A 20,290-nucleotide genomic window follows, 5' to 3' on the forward strand; every position below is an offset into this window, starting at 1 on the left:
CCCCCCCCCCCCCCCAATAGCTAGCAATCCAAAAGAGTCCAGTGGAGCCTGAGCGGTGGGTGTTGCCTTCTGACACACTTCCGGTGTATGCAAATAAGATATGCTAATGAGTTATGCTAATGAGCTCCTGCACCTCTTTTTCTACGAAATGACCCCTGGCAGCAGGTATTTGGATGAATGGGGTTGGTGAGTCTGTAGATTATCCACTTCTTTAGTTTGCTCATCGGATAGCAGGTGCCTTGCGGGAACTGCACTTGGCGTGGAGTTTGCTCCGTAATTGTTGGGAGTCTAGGGCTCGGGGAAGGGTTTTTAAGTTCAGGCTGAAGGCTCTTTTTTGTTGCCCGAGTGCCCCGGGACGGGGTGGTGGTCTCTTGCCTCAATGCAGGGAAGCCCCTTTGGGAAGTTTTTGGGAGAAGTCTCTGGTGTGGACCATCGACTCAGTCCCCTCGGCCTTTCCCGTACTGTGCATATAGGACGAAGAAGGGCTGAGGACAGTTAGGGAGCTCTTAATCGTGCCAGTACACATTCTTGCAGTTGAGTTTGAATTTGAAGTAGTTGTGGGTGAGAACAAAGCGGCAGAGTCCGGTAGCAACGTCCGCTGAGTCCCGTGGGATAGTATGGAGAGAAGCTGCTGCTCTAAGCCGGGCCTTTAACCAGTCCTGGCTGATGCCCTCCTTTCAGCAAATCTAATAGGCACTCCCTCGAAATCCATGCAACTATTTGAGCGGGATTCTCTTACGAAGACGATTCCTACTGGATCCCCCAAGGCCCGCCGTGACTCCTGTGGCTTTGCTTGTATTCTGTGTTCTGATAGGAGAAAGAGAAGAAATACATGCTGCCTCTGGACAACCTCAAAATCAGAGATGTGGAGAAAGGGTTCATGTCCACGAAGCATGTCTTTGCCATCTTTAACACAGAACAGAGGTAAGGAATTGCCGTCTGAGTATGGTGGAGGAGGCCCTGCCGCGCCACCGGGAAGACCCATCATTCATTTATTTGTTTAGAACGTTTTTTTAAAAATGCTGTCCTCACCACCCAGTCAGGGTCCGTAAGACGGCAACTATGAAGAAGCGTTACAACATGTAAGCAATTTAAAGACAGTTAAAATGATAAAACGGTTCAATTAAAAGCATGTAAACAAGCAGCAGTAGAAGGAGGGCCGACCACTGTTATTTTCAGTTTGGAAAAAAGGTGACCAGGTGGGGACCGAAACGGAGGTTTATGAAGTTAATGCCTGGAACTCGAGGGCATCCAATTAAGCTGATGGGCAGTAGGTTCAGGATGGGCAACAGGAAATACAACTTTCCACAGAGAGTGATTAAAATGTGGAATTTTCTGCCAGAGGATGTAGTGCTGGCCCCAGGAATGAACAGCTTTCAAAGGGGATTAAGATAGATTCAGGGAGGACAAGTCTTTCAGTGGTGGCTGAGGAGAACCTCCACATTCAGAGGCACGAATCCTCTGAATCTCAAAGGCAACATCAGGGGAAGGCCTCGGCCTCTATGCCTTGCTTGTTGGCCGTCCAGAGGAAACCGGCTGGCCACTGTGCGAGACTGGCCACTGAACTAGATGGACCACGGGTCTGATCTAGCAGGGCTCTTCTGATGTTATTGGGGTATGCAAGAGAAAACAAAAATGTCTTGCTGCCGAAAGACCCACCAATAGACAGATAGACCAATCTCTCTGGAGACCAGAGTTCCAAAGTTTTGGTTCTGCACGTGAGAAAACCCTTTCCTGGGTTGCCACCCATCTAGTTCCGAGATGGCGTGGGCAACCAAAGCAGGGCCTCCGAGGATGACTGGCGTGTGCAGGCAGGTTCATGTGGGAGGGAGGGGGTTCTTAAGGTGTTTTGCTCCCCAGCCACCTAGGGCTTTAAAGGTCAAGGCCAGTTCCTTGAATCTGAGCCCAGAAGAAAACGGGAAGCCAGCGTAGGTGGAGCAGGAGTGAAGTGACACGGCCCTTATGACCCACTCCGGTCAGCTCTCTCTGGCTGCAGCATGTGGGGAAAACCTTCTTAGACCTTTTGCTCCCGTCATGGGAATAAGCTAGCTAGGAAGTAGCTGTCTGGCCCGGAAGAGGCGTGGTCATCTCGCCTTGTCTGCAAAAGGCCTTAATGGGAATTGAGCTGCGCGTTCCTATTCAGGGTAGCAAAACAAGGGCTGTGATAGTCCCTGGGGGGTGGTGGGTCTGTTTGCGTTAGTACATAAGAACATAAGAGACGCCAATGTTGGATCAGGCCAAAGGCCCATCCAGTCCAACACTCTGTGTCACACAGTGGCCAGAAATACCAGATGCCATCAGGAGGTCCACCAGTGGGGCCAGGACATTAGAAGCCCTCCCACTGTTGACCCCCCCCCCCACGCCCGAATATAGAGCATCCCTTGCCCCAGCCTGAGAGTTCCCATCTATACCTTGTGGCTAATAGCCACTGATGGACCTCTGCTCCGTACGTTTATCCAGTTCCCTCTTGAAGCTGTCCATGCTTGTAGCCACCACTCCTGTGGCAGTGAATTCCATGTGTTAATCACTCTTTGGGTGAAGAAGGACTTCGTTTTATCCGTTGTAACCCGACCGCTCAGCAGTTTCATGGAGTGCCCACGAGTTCTTGTATTGTGAGAAAGGGAGAAAAGTACCTCTTTCTCTACCTGCTCTATCCCATGCATAATCTTATAAACCTCAATCATGTCACCCTTCGGTCGTCGTTTCTCCAAGCTAAAGAGCCCTAAGCGCCTCAACCTTTCCTCATAGGGAAAGTGTTCCAACCCTTTTATCATTCGAGTTGCTCTAGTAATATTGGCAAAAGAAGAAACTTGCCTTTGACTTTGCCTAACGTTCGTCATGTTTAATTTTTTTAAAAAAATTATTTGTACTGATGTCTTACATTTCACATTGATTCATAATCCTTTTCATCAAGTTTACATCAATTTTCCCCTTTATCGTTCCCTCCCCCCCTTCATGAGCGACCAGGAGAAGAACCTTATTATTATAACTGTAACCATGAGCACACCCTATGGAGTTTTATCAATACATCATTATTCCCCCCCCCCCTTTTCTTACCCCTAATGTTAGTCATCTTTGCCCATTAGACTTCGCCCACTAGGGCCCCCTGCCCTCTTCAGGGAGCCCACCCCACAGGGCCAGAGCCACGATGGAAGAGGCCTGGGCTCTGGTCAGGGCCAGATGGGCCGCCCTGAGCGGCGGGAGAGCCAACAGATGGCTGCCCGAGGACCGTAGTTGGCACACAGGGACACACGGAAGGAGATGGTTTATGGTTTACACGACATTTGTTTGTATTTTATTCAAAACATTTCTGTGCCCCCTTTCCACCTGACTCACGATCCCAAAGGAGGTGGAGATTGAAACCTTTGAGACAATAGGAACGTAATCTGCATATGTATATTTTCTGGATGCGTGTGTACATAAAATATTTAAAACCAATAAATATACACACACACTCACATGTTGGTGGGAGTGGAGCCGCCTGTGCCTCCCCAGAGCCTCGGTGGGGGTGGTTCGGTCCCCCCGGTAAGGGAGCGTGACTTGGAACCGTCACAAGGAGACTATGGCCTCTCTGAGTGAATGGAAGGAACCCATTGGCAACGGAGCGCTCGCTCAAAACCTTCAATCGCCACAGGGGCACAGCAGCCCTCAGCCTGTAAGGGAAAGACTGAGGTTTGGTCACGTGTTCCAGGTTCAAAGTGAAAAGCTCTGTATTTCTCAGCCACTGCACGGTGTATTCATTTAAAAAAATAAAAATTGAAATTTATTTTGACAGTTATCTAACTGTAGATCTGACCCACATGGCCCAGGCTAGCCTCATCTTGCCAGGTCTCAGAAGCTAAGCAGGGCTGGCCCTGGTTAGTAGTTGGATGGGAGACCACCAGGGAATATCAGGGGCAGGCAATGGCAAACCAGCTCTGGACATCTCTTGCCTTGAGAACCCTGTGAGGTGGCTGCAGTGGCCGCCCGATCCGATTAAACAAAACGTTACTGAACACAGAGCGTGCCTCATAGAAATCAGTCCTGTGTAAGCACAGGTGTCTGTCAGGTTCCACAGCAATCATCGGAGTACACACTTATAGAAAGGGATTACTTTATTGAAGCCATGAGTCACTTGAACAGAAGCACTGTTCAGAATAACGCAAGTGCAGGATGCTGGAAAGGTTAAAGCAAGTTCATAATTGTTACAGCCAATAAACATGGTTCCCGCTCGCGTCTAGGAAGCATTTTACGCGCCCAAATCCTTGGGAAAGCAACGGCAACTGTGTTATCACTACAAAACGCTTCTCACAGTTTCTACTCATTAAAGTCAAAGCAAGGTTCTTCTCTCGACCACCTGTGACCTTGGAAAAGATAACGTTACAGCAAAGCATGGCTGGCGTAGTCTAACAGGAATGCAGTTACTATGGACTTATGCGCATGCCTATATGAGCAGATGACTGGGGGGGGGGGAATATACAAACAAGTACATCGCATGACTCAAATCCCAGAATGTTTATAGAAACAAGAATGATCCTTCGGCAGCTTGCTGGCAGTGTCATTCCTATTCTACCTAAGTTTACTTTAAAGAAAAGAGGTTAAGTTTCAAAGCTTTTTGACCGGGAGCTTTGCCAAAAAAGGGGGAAGCAGATTTTACTGAATTCCAGAGCTGAGATTCAGGGGTTACAGGGTGTGGCCAGCTTATATAGATGTTATTATCTAGGCCATATAGCTTATATAGATGTTATTATCTGATTTTTGTGCCTTCTAGAAGCATGATACAGTGCCGCTCTGAGCACGTTCCGGTAGACACTCTTTTCACAATGCTCTTTTTTTCTGGACATCGAATCCTCTGTGCGGCATTGTTCTTTGAGTTGTGAGCTAGTTTGGCAGAGGATCAGCCTTTCATAACACATTTGGACAACAAACAGTATATATCTTCATTTTGGCTGGCCTGTTCAAGGCTGAAGAAAGGAAGAGTAACTTGTACCAGAAACCTGAAATACCCTTTAAGAGGCAGTCAAGCTTTGTATAACAAACTTGTCGAGTTCTTTTCTGTTGCCCAGGAAGGTCGGACCAGAACCAACAACAGGAACGGGAGGTGGTGGGCAGTGTTCCCTCTAAGCTGAGTTGGTGTGAGCTAGCTCACAGTTTTTTAGTCTCCGGCTCACACATTTTTGTCTTCGCTCAGGAAAGATGGCTCCAGAGCAAACTAATGTATGCAGTAGCCAAATCGCTTGCTCACAACTTCAATACCAGTAGCTCACAAAGTAGAATTTTTGCTCACAAGACTCCACAGCTTAGAGGGAACATTGGTGGGCTCTCCTTCTTTGGAGGTTTTCAGAGGCTAGATGGTCATCTGACAGCAATGCGGATTCTGTGAACTTAGGCAGATCATGAGAAGGGAGGGCAGGAAGGCCTGCCTCAGTGCTTAGTTCTCGTGGCCCTTTCTTACACACCCAGGGAAATGCTGACTGCCGCTTTGGGGTCAGGAAGCAATTTTTCTCCAGGCCAGTTTGTCCGGGGATCCCGGAGGGGTTTTTTCCCCCTGCCCTCTTCTGGGCATGGAGCCGGGGTCACGGGGTGGGTGGAGAAGTATTTGTGAATTTCCTGTGTTGTGCAGGGGGTTGGGCTAGATGACCCTGGAGTTCCCTTCCAACTCTTTGATTCTATGATTCTAAGTTCCATACATGACCTGCCTAGAACACATGATTCAATTTATTGACTTGCTTTATTTATAGTCCAGCTTTCTCACAGGGGTTTGTGGCGGTTCACACATAGTGAGTCAATACAACTGACAGATAAGGTATCCAACCTACCAGTGCATCAGCATTTTCAAAGTCTGGAACCACCAGAAAGAATTGAAACGTAGCATAACAGGACACATGAAGCGGTACAGAAATGACACAATAGGATCCTACTTACAATAAGCTATACACAGTAGTATAGACCGCCATCCCGAGCGGTTTATCCCAGGAGGTCTGTGAAGCCATTTTGTGCGCTGCGGCCTGATTAGGTGCACAGAAGAGCCCTCTTGAGTCATTCAGTTTTGCATCTGTGGGAGGCCAGGAGAGGGGGAAGCCTTCCTCCCGATCTCTTCAGGCAGGGCCATTCCATAAGTCGAGAGCCGCAAACAGAGGGAGTGCGTCTACGGGCAGCTGTTGATTTTGCCCGTTTGCAGGTTGGCGCCTGCAGAAGCCCCTGCCGATGTGAGCAAAGCTCTTGTGGCGGCGCATGGGGGGGAGGTGGTCCCATGGTCAAGAGGGGCCAAACCCACACAGGACCTTGCATGTGATGGCCAACACCTTAAACTGAGTCTGGTAACAGATGGGCAGCCAATTAAGTGCCTGTAGAACAGGAGTCCTATGTAGACTCCGTCTAGCTCCCACGAATAGTCGAGCTGCAGTGTTGTGGACGAATTGGAGCCTTGTGGTTGATCTTGAGGGGAGTCCGATGAACAGTGCACAGCAGTCGTTGAGTCCGAACGTTCAGCACTACGTTCCATCCCAAGCCAGTGCTAGAGAGACTGCTTTTTGAAAAGAACTCACGTGACGGTGCTTGCAGTGTCTCTCGGCTCCGGGGATTGCCCCCACCCCCACTCCAAGCTCTTCAAATTAACAAAAGGCATAACAAGACAGGTCATGCCTAGGTGAACAGGGAGAGCAAGCAGAAAGACAGATGGGGGCAAAAGGTCTGCAGTGCCATCTAGAACGTAGGGAGCAATTGGGAACATCAGCGTTCTCGGCAAACACAGTTGTTCTAGACCAGGGGTGTCAAACGTAAGGCCCAGGGGCCAGAACCGGCCCGCCCACAGCTCTTATGCAGCCCGCAAGCAACTAGTGCAAGGGAAGGAACAGGACACTGTTGGGGGGGGGGGAGTGGGCGGAGCCATTCCGATTGTGGCTTCAGCGTGGTGGAACAACCTCATCTGCAGCAGTCAAGCAGCGTGGGAGTGTCTGCCCAGTGCTGCACCACTGGCTCTCCAGTCCGCCCATATGGGTTTTCCTTTGGACCCCCCGTCCCATCCCATGCAGTGAGGACACACCAACTTGGAACTTACCAACTTCTGTCCTTAATAGAGTGTCTATCTCCGGTACCTAGCGTTACGTTTTACGGCACGCATGGCCCGGCCCGACAAAGTGACATTTATGTCAGATCCGGCCCTCGTAACAAATGAGTTCGACAGCCCTCGTCTAGACACTAGTGTAGTGTGGCTATCCCTGCGAAGCCTGTTAGGGTGGCATCGGTTAACCCTTCTCATCATCTCAGATTTTACTGCAGCAATAGAAACTGCAGATGTTTTGCAAATAGAAGTCTGTGTGTGATGTTCCAGTAACAGAATTCTTTTTTCAGGACCTGGAATTCCCCCCGCCTCCCCTTACTGATTCAGTGCCATTTATGTCCTTCCCCCTCTGTCCCCCCCCAATCCTGGGATTAGGAACGTGTACAAAGATCTGCGTCAGATTGAGCTTGCCTGCGACTCCCAGGAAGACGTGGACAGCTGGAAGGCCTCTTTCCTCCGAGCCGGTGTCTACCCGGAAAAAGACCAAGTAAACACTCCCTTTAGATTATGAGTAGGGGGCAGCGGGTTGTTTCAGAGTTGGGCCCTGAGGTGCCAGCAGTCTCTTGGTGTAGGGGTCCCCAATGCGGTCTCCGTGGACACTGTGGCACCTGTGGGCACCTTTCGTGGAGTCCGCCAAGTGGGCAGTGCCAGGTGGGGGCTTTGGCCCAGCAAGGTTTCTGATTGCCAGTGGAGATCGGATTGGCGCTTCAGATTTTAAATTATGTCATGTTGGAGCAGCTGACGCCACACGACAAAGATCTTCACTGTGTGGCTGAAGGCCGGCTGTGGCGGCCATTTTGTGGTTGGCTTCACCTCCTGTGGCGGCCATTTTGTGGTGGCTGTCTTGTGACCGGGGCCCACCATGATGTGTCAGAAATTCCAAATGTTATTTATTTAATTCAATTCCTATATTGCCCTCCCTGTGAATGGGCTCAGGGCGGCTCACAAGGTCACACAAATCGTGATAACAGTAACATGTGAGTGAGATAATTAAACATTAACAGCTACTCACACTGTGGGTTCTCAACCCAGGCTAGTGGCTCACTCAGTCTAGCTCCCAGTGGCTTCGCGAGGCTCTGTTGCTCACACACCCCTGAACGGGGCTGTTTCCATTCTGAAATCTTTGCTGCCCGTTCCGTAGGGAGCCGAGCACACGTCGGAGGTGCCACTGGCTGCCGCATTCAGTCAAGGGACGTGCAGGTCTAGTTTAACCCTCTGTGGAGAATGGAGGCGCTGCATCTTTCCTCAGCAGACTGGCTCCGTTTCCAGACGGTTGGGGGAATTTTTAATGTATCAGGCCCAGGCTAGCACAGCTATATGCTGTCTCCCAGTTAAAGGCAGTTTACAGGCACCAGGAATAGAACTTCACTGAGAAACAGGTTTAAAACAGGAATCAGTAAAGGTTTCCCTTGCTCGAAACCCAGTTGAGTCCAACTCTAGGGGGTTGTGCTCATCTCCATTTCCAAGCCGAAGAGCCAGCGCTGTCCGAAGACTTCTCCATGGTCATGTGGCCGGCATGACTAAATGCTGAGATGCACGGAACGCTGTGACCTTCCCACCGAAGCGGTACCTATTTACTTGCAATTTCTTGCTTTCTAACTGCTAGGTTGGCAGGAGATGGGGCCAGAGACGGGAGCTCACTCCATCACGCGGCACCCGGGTCTCGAACTGCCGAGCTGCAGACCTTCCAGTTCGAGACCCTAGTGCCGCGTGATGGAGTGAGCTCCCGTCTCTGGCCCCAGCTCCAGTCTGCAGCTTCAGCGTCTTAACCTCTGAGCCACCGCGGCCCCTTTAAACACAACTGATAGATAAATGTAGTAATTTGAGAACGCAGAAAAGATAAGCTTAGCAAAATAGATAATGAATTTAGAAATTTAATAAGCAGAAGAAGTGTTGTTGGGGGTAGTTGGGTGTATGTATGTTTGTAGTATATAATGTAAAAACAACAATAAAAGTGTACCCTCGGGTACTTAAAAAAGAAAGAAAACGTAAAATGTAACGCAGACGGATCTTCCTTGATTCTGCTGGCTGGACTGAAAACTAGGGTTGCCAATTCCTGGTTGGGAGGTTCCTGGAGATTTGTGGGTAGAGCCTGTGGAGGAATCTCAGCAGGTTGTAATGCCATAGAGTCCTTCTTCCACCACTTTGGCGGCTGATCCCGCCTGCCCGCCTGTTTTAGCCTCACGATCGGACAGGACTGAAGTCCAAAAGCACCTTGGAGCCCACAGGTTATTACGCTTTCACGCATACGGTATCTGATGAAGTGAGCTTTGAGTTGTGAGAGCTTGTGCCCTGGGGGAAAGTTGCAGATCTCTTAAGGTGTTACTGGACCTGAATTTTGTTCTGTGACTGCAGGTTAAAGGGTTCCCCCACTGTAGGCAGGTGGGGAAGTGTCAGATTCCTGGTCAAGTTACTCTCGGCAACACTCTCTTTGGCAGTGATACGTTTATTGAGATATATGCGTGATCCAGATCAGAACGGTACTGTGCTAGAACTGGCGATTTGGCGCGCACCAAAGCAGATATAAATAATTCAAGCAAGACCCCCTTGCCCCAACCAATCATGCAATCCACTCGTCCCGCCTAGCCGTTGCTGAACCCCCCTTGGGAACATATGATCCCCACTATCTATGCGAAAGCCAGCACAGAAAGGCTCAAGGTCATTCCTCTCCCAGAGGAGGGTGTCTTCAGGAAAACTACTGCCTCTATAAGGGATAGGCCCCACTCCCACCACACTCACTCCCCTCCCTGCAGGAATACCCTTCCCCCAGCATCTATGGCAAACTAAGCAGAGTGAGGTTTGACAGGGAGTGAGTGAGTCTGTCCGTCCCTCACTTCTCTCTCTCTCACCAGCCCACCAGCCCCATGCAACAGGCATAGTGTGCAACACGGCCACACAGTAAATAAGAACAGAGCCCTCCGCTCGAGTCAGGAACCAGCTTTCCGGAACCGTGAGAGCAGAGCAGCCAGGCCCAGGCAAACAAGCCAGCAGCGGCAGCTGCAAGCCACCAACGGGGGATGTGCCTCCTCCCCCATGCTTCCCCTGACCCGGGCGAGCCGCTCCCGGCTCCGTTCTGTGTGACTTTAGCATTAGAACCACTTTGGAGATGGGCTTTTTATTTTTTCAAAGGGCAAAAAAGGGGGGGGGGATCCAGAAGGAGAGCAAGGAAAAATAATGCCCTGCAGAGGAAATTTTTGTTATTTTTTATTTTTTTGCTGTTAACTGGGGTTTCTGGTGTCCTTTATGAAGTTTATATCTCCAGTGCCTGGCGTTGCATTTTATGGGATAAATATGGACAAACACGACCCAACAGTCGTGAGAGTCTGACCCACAAATCGAGCAGTCACCAAGACTTGCAAAGAAAAAGCTTCCTATGCATTATAATCTAAAGCACTACAACATCATTAATAAGTCATACGAGAATCCGGATTATATAACAGTGTTTCAAAATTGGATCTTCCTCAGGAGATATTCTGTAGTGTACAAAAATACAATCCCTTTAGAGTATATACTATGTAAACAGTAGAAAACAGTATAAAATCCTGGTACAGTCTTCCTGGTCGCGAAGAGTCAGACTCGACCGTGCGACTGAACAACAACAACAACACAGTCTTACTTACAGAGTAGTACAAAAGCTCTCTGTATTCACGAAGTGCTTGACAAGTCATCAGGAATCTGTAATATATATGTTCCTCTTGTTATGACAAAATATAAGGCATTTTAAGTTACAGAGTATTTTAAAAATCCGGCCCTCGTAACGAATGAGTCTGGCCCCTCGGGACTCCCCTCCCCTGGGTTGGCCAGGCTGAGCCTGTTCTCGTCAGAGCTCAGAAGCTCAACAGGGCTGGCCCCGGTGAGCGTTTGGATGGGAGGCTGCCAAGAAGTTCCCCAGTCGCAACGGGATGATCCAGGCCAGCCCAGTCTCATCAGATCTGGGGAGCAAAACAGGGCCCGCCCTGGGTAGCCCTTGGATGGGAGACCACCAATTAGGTGCAGGGCTGCTACACAGAGGAATGTCTCTTGCATTGAAAACTCTGCAGGGCACCATCAGTCAGTTTTGACCTGACAGCACTCTACGGGCACCCCGATGCCCTGGCCTGGATGGCCCAGGATGGCCCGACCCCGTCAGACCGTGGGAGCTCAGCAGGGCCGGCTCTGGTGAGTCCTTGGTTGGGAGACCGCCAGGGAAGCCCAGGGTCGCAACACAGAGGCAGGCGATGGCCAGCCACCTTTGCACATGTCTTCCCTTGGAAACCCCGTGAGGGGTCCCCATCAGTTGGCTGAGACGTGATGGCCGCTTACGGCATTGCCACTGCAGACTAACACAGCTAACCCCACCCGAAAGGAAGCTCCACAGTTGCCGGCTGATCTTGTGCCTCGTTTCATCCCATCTGACATCAGCCTTGGTCGATCTCCTGCAGCGGGAAATTGCACGAGACCCAATTTTAGTAGAGATTCTTGCCTGGAATCCACTGAAACACAATTTAAGTAGACCAAGATGGTGGCAGTAGAAAAGAGCAGGAGTCCAGTGTAGCACCTTCAAGACTAACAGAGTTTGTGGCAGGGTGTGCGCTTTGTGACTCGCGAAAGCTCCTCCCCTGCCACAAATTTTGTTAGTCTTGAAGGTGCTACACTGGACTCCTGCTCTTTTCTACAATTTAAATGGAACCAATATAGAATAGGGACATAGGTTCTGTGTAGGTAAGCGATTTTCAATTAAGTAACTATGTATTCTAGGTTTAAAAACAAGAGCAGCCTTCTGTTTGAGAGAAGAGTTAAAGTGAAAGCATGTAAATCCTAACTCCCCCCGTCCCTTTGTGGTCTTACAAAAGCCGAAAATCCGTCTCATGTAGCGTGTTCATTTCACGTTCGGGGTATTATTAATTTACTCACTTACTTCACTTGTGCTCCGCCTTCCTCCCTAGTAGGGACCCGAAGCAGCTTACACCATTCTCCTTTCCTCCATTTTATCCTCACAACAACCCTGTGAGGTAGTTCAATACGTTGTCGAAGGCTGTGAGGTAGGATATGCTGAGACAGCATGACTGGCCCAAGATCACTCAGTGATCTTCCATGTCATGAGTGGGGTTTCGAACCCGGGTCTCCTAGACACTAGTTCAGCTCTCTTAACCGCTATGGCACACTGGACTAGACAGATCCGTGGGGGCAGTTCCATCGGTGGCTCTTCACAATAACTAAATGGAGCCTCTGTGTTCAAAGGCTGGAGACTGGGGGGGGGTAGCAATAGGGGGAAGCTCTGACACACACACACCCCAGCTTATAGGCCTTTTCAGTGAGTATCTGGCTGGCCACTGCTTGAGGCTGGATCCAGACAGTACGTAAATCTCGGGAGGTTCTCAGTACAGCCGCCACCGGCCTGCATGATGACCCCTTGTTTTCCTTGGATCTTTTCCTTTGGGTTAGAGGGAATGGTTCGAGTGAGGAGGAAATGCGGTCGCAAAGCCAGTAGATGATGGATAGAAAAGAAGGGTCCAGGTGGGTGGCCGTGTTGGCCTGAAGCAACGGAACAGTTTGATTCCAGTGGCCCCTTTGAGACCAGCAAAGTTCGATTCTGGGCATTAGCATCCATGTGCACACAGGCTTCTTCCAGTTATACCCAGCATTAACCTTTGTTGGTCTCAAAGGAGCCCCTGTTCAGCTACAAAAGACACAAGCCTGGAAGCAGATATGTCTTGGGGCAAGTGTTCTGTTCTCCTGAGACAACACAAGTCAGCAAGATGAGGGAGGGATCCAGCCCTGCATTTAGGAACAAGGGTGCATAGCAGTGGCCTCTGCAGTGCATTAATGGCATCATTAAAATGCACATGCAGGGCAGGACTCATGTTCTGACAGTGCTGCGCCATGCTAGCTGCGTCTGCCAGCACCCCCCGTTCCTCTTCTAGCCCACTGAACTCCTAGCTGTTGGTGCAGTGCCTGATTACAAATGGATTCATCTAAAATGTTTTTAAACCCCGCGGTACTAAAAATTTGCAATAGACTTTCCCCCGAGCCTCTACAGTCGCCCTTACATTTTTGAGACCTCAGCTGGCAAAAGAAGAGTATTTGGGGTTGTTGCGAACCGCATGGGCTCCCATAATGACCTTTTGCTTGCAACTACAGCAGTTCAAGTGGATGACCAAGAGTGGATCTAGGTTGGCGTTTTTGCCCTTCACTGTAGCTTTAAACGGGTGGCTTCGTTCATTCATTCCGCCCTCTCTGACTCCACATGCTTTACTGCTTCTGTGTGCCCATCCAGACCAAGGACTTCATCCATTCAGAGCTTTTGGCCTACCTGTACTCCTCCGCAGACCAAAACAGCTTGATGGAGGAGTCCGCCGACCAGGCGCAGCGTCGGGACGACATGCTGCGGATGTACCACGCCTTGAAGGAGGCGCTGCACATAATTGGGGACATCAGTACCAGCACCGTGTCCACCCCGGTTCCCCCACCTGTGGACGACACGTGGCTGCAGTCATCGAGCAGCGGGCACAGGTGAGTTGGGGTGGTGGTTTTTAAAAAAGGTATGTGAGATACCCAGATTTGGGTCCAGTAGCAGCACTGGGGTCTATGCCTTCACGCGTCAGAGCTCCCTTTATCAGATACAAGTGGGAATGTGGATCACTGAGTCCTTCTGTCCCAGTCTGAGGAGGGGAGGGGTGTTGCAAAGGAGGAACTCGGGATGCAGAGGTACAATGCATGTTGTATTCAGCTTGATTAGAACAGAGGGTGGAAAATTAGCATCTGTAGTGAGATAAGAATTCTGTGTCCCTGCTGAGGCTTGGGGAAGGGGGCGTGTCCATTGTTCTGAATTTGTGAATGAACTCAGGTTCAGCAGTCTCACGTTGTAATCTCCCCTTGGAACATTTCCGTTTGAGGACTGCCACTCTTAGTTTAGCAGTGGACTATGAAAACCAGCCTAGGTCTCACGTTTCAAGGTACAAAGAGTGTGAGGTGTTCAGAGTTTCTTTGTTTCTGAACAAAGTTCGAGTCCAATGGCACCTTTAGGGCGAACAGAGTTTAATTCTGTGTAGACGCTTTCGTGTGCATGTCTGACAGTCCAGTGGCACCTTTGAGGCCAACAGCGTTTAATGCTGGGTATACGTGTGCACACTTTTTAAGCTACATGCCACTGGACTCAAACTTGGTTCTGTCACTTCAGACCAGCACAGCTACGCACCTGAATCTTCCTTTCTGAACTGCAGGAAGAAATGAGGGGGTGGCTGTCTGGCTCAGCCCGGTACAGTTTCAGTGCTGAACTACATACAGAGTCCCAGAGGACTTTTTTGCCCTGTCATTCTTCCCGTGGAGACAGAAGTCTCCAGCAACATTTCTCTGTTCTGGGGCTGGTTTTCCAAACTTGATTTTTAGGCAAATAGCGATGCTCAGAGGTAATTTCCTGCAGGAGCGCACAGGAGCAGAGCTCCAGCAGTAAAGAGCCCAGGGGGCAGGCACATGCAACAAGCCCCACCCCCTGCTCTCAGCAGCCCTCGGTCAGAGCAAGAAGCAGCCAGGTAAGCTGCAGAGCCCCCCTCTGGCCCCCCTGGTCCAAAACAGTCCAGTGGCACCTTTAAGACCAGGTTTTATTCAGGTAGAAGCTCTCCCTCCTCTGCGAGGACAGATCTGCACGTTCCCCCCCCCCAATAGCTAGCAATCCAAAACAGTCCAGTGGAGCCTGAGCGGTGGGTGTTGCCTTCTGACACACTTCCGGTGATGTCAAGGGGTGTGGCACATGCAAATAAGATGCTAATGAGCTCCTGCACCTCTTTTTCTACGAAATGACCCCTGGTGACGCTGACATCTTGGGTTATAGCTCATTATTGGCTTTGTTTTTGAGGTCCCTGCCGTCTATACGTACAGTTTAATCAGGTAGCCGTCCTTGTGAGGGCAGAAAGGCTATGAACATCATAAAGCGAATGAAACCGCACTCACTTTACCAGTTCTGATACTCCTTTTCCCTCCCTCCACTTTGCAGCCCGACACCCCAACGCAGGCCCACTTCTACAGTGTTGCCCCCAGGGAGACCCCCAGCGGTGAGGGGCCCCATGCCGGGGCCCCCCTTGATTCCAGTACCCGCAGCAGCAAGCAGCTCTAACTTTGTGGCACCACCCATTCCTTCACGCCCTGGACCTCAGAGCGCCTTCACTGCGAACAACGACCCTTTCTCAGCGCCGCCTCAGATTCCTTCACGACCAGCACGTGTTCCGCCTGGCATCCCTCCAGGTGTGCCCAGGTATGGTCCGTTCCAGCTTCCCTCTTCCAGAGCTGTGCCCTGCTGAGCCCTGAGCAGTGGGGCAGAGGCTGGGCATGTCTTGCCCGCAGTGCTTGTGGGGCTCCCTGCCTTTGTCTGCCAATAACTTATTTATTTGTTTAAAACATTTATTAGCCTCCTTCCTACCTTGCAGTGCTGCAGGCAGCTTTCTACGTAAATACAATGACGATTATAAAGAGTACACGGAAGACCACAATTTAAAATCTCAACTTGGACTGCCAATAAATAAAAACTAAATTAATCCAGGGCTATTTTTGGGCAGGAACGCACAGGAACGGAGTTCCGGCTGGCTCCCAAGTCGGCCACACCCAGCAGGAACTCATTAGCATAATAGGCCACACCAAACGGCAGAAACTCATTAGGATTGGCTACATTAGGGGTGTGTGGCCTAACATGCAAAGGAGTTCCTGCTACAATAAAAGGCCCTGGGTTTTGACAACAAACAAGGTAAACCGAATAACAAGCAAAAGGTGGGTGTGGCTGGATAACCACACTTCTGGTAACATGGGGGTGTGGCCTAATGTGCTAATGAGCTGTGCTGTCAGGGGTGTGGCCCAATATGCTAATGAGTTCCTGCTGTTGGGTGTGGCCTATTATGCTAATGAGTTCTTGCTGTTGGGTGTGGCCTATTATGCTAATGAGTTCTTGCTGGGCTTTTTCTACAAAAAGAGCCCTGAATTAATCCATAGGGGTGTGTGTTCGCCTCTATCCGAGCAGGAAGAAAAATAGCTGGAAAATATGTTATCAGTATTTATCGGCTGTTCTTTATGATGGATATAGAGGGGGCTGTATTTTCAGCTATGAAGCATAACCAGTCCCAGATAATCCCAAAGAATTCAAGATTATTCGGGAAAATAGGATAGCCACAGTTAAACGTCATTTAAAGAGAGTGCACTCCCTTTAAACACTGGTCCAGGTGAAGCTGCAGCTTCACTAATGCACTTAAAAGGACTGTGACACCTTTAAATGCCTTTGACTCTATTATAGCCTATGGGGACCAAGATCCCCTTAGGCTATAATGGGGAATCCCCAGCGTATCGGGGGGGGGGGGCTATTTTTGAGGTAGAAGCACCAAATTTTCAACATAGCTCCTGGTGTCTCTGCTCAAAAGACCTTCCAGGTTTCAAAAAGATTCAACCAGGGGGTCCAGTTCTATGTGCCCCCAGAAAAGGTGCACCCATCCTCCATTATTTCTAGTGAAGGGAAAAAACAGCAAAAAAGCAGGGACTGATGTCAAACCAGAGAATCTCTGCAGTAGAAACTGAAGGGGTGGGGGATTTTTGCAGAACCAGTGCCACTGTGGCAGTGCCAGCTCAACAAATCCAAGCAAGCCTAGCATAGCCGGTGCATGTACAGAGTGCCCAGCAGAACCAGTGCACTTATTATTTATTTATTGATTTGATTTCTAGACCGCCCTCCCCCCAAATAGGGCTCTGGGCAGTTGACAACATTAAATAAGTACTCTATATCATTCCAGTAAAGACAATCACGCAAAGTTAAAAATTTAAACAACAGCAGCAAACTATTCCAGATGGCATTAAAAGTGTTTGTGTCCTTCCACTTGGAGGGGCCGAGAGATGAAGGATAAAGGAGGCCAGGCTTGATGTCAACTGTTGCTGTCCTCAACCAGAGGCCTGGTGGAACATCTCTGCAAGCATTGGTCGGGGTTGCAAGTCTAGCACAGTCAATGCATGTACAGAGTGCCCAGCAGAACCAGTGCCACTGAGGCAGTGCCAGCTCAACAAATCCAAGCAGGGGGAGGGGTGCAAGCATAGCACAGCCAGTGCATGTATACAGTGCCCAGTGGAACCAGTGCATGTATAGAGTGTCCAGCACAGCCAGTGTGTGTAGAGTGCCCAGCAGAACCAGTGCCACTGTGGCAATGCCAGCTCAACAAATCCAAGCAAGGGAGGGTTCCAAGCCCAGCATAGCTAGTGCACGTACAGAGTGCCGAGCAGTGTGTCTGGAAAAGTGGCAGTTCTAAGCAAATCCGGCTTCCGTCCTGGGGCGGGGGCAGCTTGAAGGGCCTCCTTGGCTATGCTGCTCTTGCCTACCAGCACGTCCTGCTTCACCTCCCTGGCCGGCCTCAGCTCCCCTGAACTTCAGGATTCCGGACTCCGCCCCTACAAGCCCAAGGCATTCAGCTGTAGCCTTTTCTAGTGACCCAGATGTCAGTTTTGATTTTTCAGCCAGTCACTGAGCTTTTTAGGCGGCCACCATGTCGTCTTTAGGTATCTCCGATTTTCCTTGGTGATCATGCCTTCAGTAATTCAGTTTTCAGGTAAGCCTTTGACTCTGGTAGATTATCCCGCTGTGCAATCTCACTTGGCATTTTCTCCGAGTTTACTAAAATCAGCTTTCCTGAAGGTTCAGGGTACTTGTCGGTCGCTCTTACCTCAAGCTCTCCATGAAAATCAAGAATTCCAGCGTTATGTGGTCGCTTTCCCCCAAGTCCTCACTGCTCCCACCTCCTTTGACCGCCTTTTCTCTGTTCTTTAGGATCAAGTCCAGGATAGCCGATCCCCTCATTCCTCATCCCACCTTCTGAAAGAGTGAGTTTGTCAGGAATTTATTGGCAATTCCATGCTTAGCTGAGTTAGAAATAATGAGATAATTCACCCACCCTGGTCTCTGTTGCCTGGTACCCTGCTATTCTTGGTACCCTGGTATTCTCTCCTGGTATACCCCGGTAGTCTTGCTTCCTTGAACCATCTAACCTTAATGGCTTTTCTCCATGCAGATCTACACGGGTCTGCCGTGTTCGTTCTTGTGGATTTGTGGGCAGGCGCAAACCTTTTTTTGGGGGGGGGGACACACAATGCTAGCCTCCTCCTTTTTACTGCTGCATCTATTCTTTTTGAACAAGGCGTCTCCTTAACTGGCTACATTCCAAACATGAGGGTCATCTGACCATGTCTTGATTGAAGCGGCTGAAGTCCTCCCTACCCTCTTCAGCTAGGAGTTCATTCTCACCGTCTTGTTTTCATATGCAATGAGCATTGTTGTCTAGACACTGAAAGCCACTGCTAAGGTGCTTCCCCTGTCTGACTTGTGCTTCTGTTACAAGGTTTCTCAGGAAACCCTTCCGTTCTTCCTGTAGCCCTTCTCATCCCAAATCCCCACCTGTAGTGCTTAAGAATGTAAGAGAAGCCACACTGGGTCAGGCCAGTGGCCCATCTAGTCCAACACTCATAGTACTTATCATTGTGTTCCCTCTTCAGGCTCATGTCTTCTTCCCACTCAGGATTTAGATCAAAGCCTTCTTGATCTGAGTGGCCAGACTCTCTGCCAGACACATTCTCGCTCCTGACAAGGTGTAGCTCATCTCTTGCCAGTAGTCTTTTGTTAAGGAAGCTCTGGATTGCAGTCCCTGAAAACCGGACCTCTCTCCATGACGCCATCTGCATAGCCATGTCATCCACCGGACGTCGTCCTCTCTTCTCGTTTTAATGTCCTCCGTCTCTTACAGGGAAAACTTGACAGAGGCACAACTTGAGACCCAATGTCTTTCATCTCCTTCCCTAGAGGACCTTTGAGCCCATCTTCTTCCCTGGAGAATCCTACAGTTGTCCTACACCCATAGCCGCGTCTCGCAGGGGTGTTTGTTCCCAAGTCGATGAGGGGGAACAGTAACGATCAGCGAGCTCGATAAGTTTTGGCAACCTGTCCCATTGTGTCCTGGATGGGAGATGGCAGGAAGCCGCCTCTCTCTGTGTCTCTGTCTCTCTCTCTCTGTCTCTCTCTCTGTCTCTGTCTCTCTCTCTCAGGGGAGTCGCCACCCACACCGTGACTGCCTTTCTTGAAGGTGGTTGTTGAGCCACCTCTGTCCTCGAGGGGCTGCCGAGGGTCTTCCTTCCCACACATCGTAGTTCTTGCCCATCAAGGTCCTTGCAGACAGTCCCCCTGCCCAAGGGATCCAGCCAGAACGAAAGTTCCTGTTTTAGTTGAAGTGGTGGAGAATATCTGCTGATTCCTCTGCTCCCACCAGTCATTCTTCTATTAAGTTTCCTCTTCCTGTACAGGTCTCTTCCCCTCTTGCTGCAGTGCCCCCGGTGGCCTGTCCAAGAACTGCTCCTCATAGCACCATCAGCTCGTGCATGGTGCTTTCACCAAGTAGGAGATGCCAGTTTTGACACCAGGGAGATGGAGGCTGGCATCAGCATTCATTTCAGGGGCCACTACATGGGCTGGTTGCATGGACTGCACGTTCGACTTACCTTGTAGGGGACGGGGAATTGAGAGATTGTGCCAGTGCTTCATGGAAATAGTAACGGGGCAGTATCATGTAGGGGCTGTGGGAAGGCCGTTCTGGGTCTAAGGGGAATCAAGGAAGAACAAAGTGAACGGTACAGGACGGCTGGGGTGGCAGAGCCGAAAGGGCGACCGCGATGGTTCCGGGTGTGCCAATGGAAAGTGGAGAGAGCAAGGCCATGAACGGGCTTGGCGGAGAAGCCAAAGAGTCTGGGCTGGAGGTGGGGAAGGAGGAAAGGACCGAATGATTTTGACTGCTGAGATCAGGTAGCTGCCGTGCAATTGTGGAGGATCCAAGAGATGGGAGATCGAGATGGGCAGAGCCGTGTGAGTCTGTCTGCAGCGGTAGAAAAGAGCAAGCGTCCAGGAGCACCTTCAAGACTGACAAAATACGCGAGATTTCCCGAGTCACTGCTCACTTCTTCAGAGACAGCTAGATCTGTCCTATTTATTGGACAGCGGGGTGATTTCAGATGCCGAATGACATTAGCAGGCGAATGACAATAGCGGGTTCACCCGCTATTGTCATTCGCCTGCTAATGTCATTCGGCATCTGAAATCACCCCGCTGTCCAATAAATAGGACAGATCGACTCCCCATTCTAGCTGTATCCCAAGAGGAGGTGACCGCCATAGTCAAAGCAAGAGAAAATTAAAGCAGGAACCGTAGTTTTTGTCAGGGACTGTGACGGGGGGGGGGGGTGGGTGTGCCCCCCCCCCCGTTGCTCC

General features: G+C 50.1%; 1 protein-coding gene across 1 annotated transcript in view; it reads left to right on the top strand.

Moving 5' to 3' along the window:
- Nucleotides 1-20,290, top strand: part of DNM2 (dynamin 2) — a 103,325-nt gene that overhangs the window by 81,928 nt on the left and 1,107 nt on the right. Inside the window, exons 16-21 of the mRNA XM_015410445.1 lie at nt 815-924; nt 7,418-7,529; nt 8,184-8,242; nt 11,083-11,200; nt 13,299-13,534; nt 15,015-15,272. Coding sequence (XP_015265931.1) covers nt 815-924; nt 7,418-7,529; nt 8,184-8,242; nt 11,083-11,200; nt 13,299-13,534; nt 15,015-15,272 — 893 coding nt within the window. The remainder of the gene's footprint in view (nt 1-814; nt 925-7,417; nt 7,530-8,183; nt 8,243-11,082; nt 11,201-13,298; nt 13,535-15,014; nt 15,273-20,290) is intronic.

Source organism: Gekko japonicus, unplaced genomic scaffold, assembly GCF_001447785.1.
Source record: "Gekko japonicus isolate JY-2015 unplaced genomic scaffold, Gekko_japonicus_V1.1 scaffold2068, whole genome shotgun sequence".
Lineage (NCBI taxonomy): Eukaryota > Metazoa > Chordata > Lepidosauria > Squamata > Gekkonidae > Gekko > Gekko japonicus.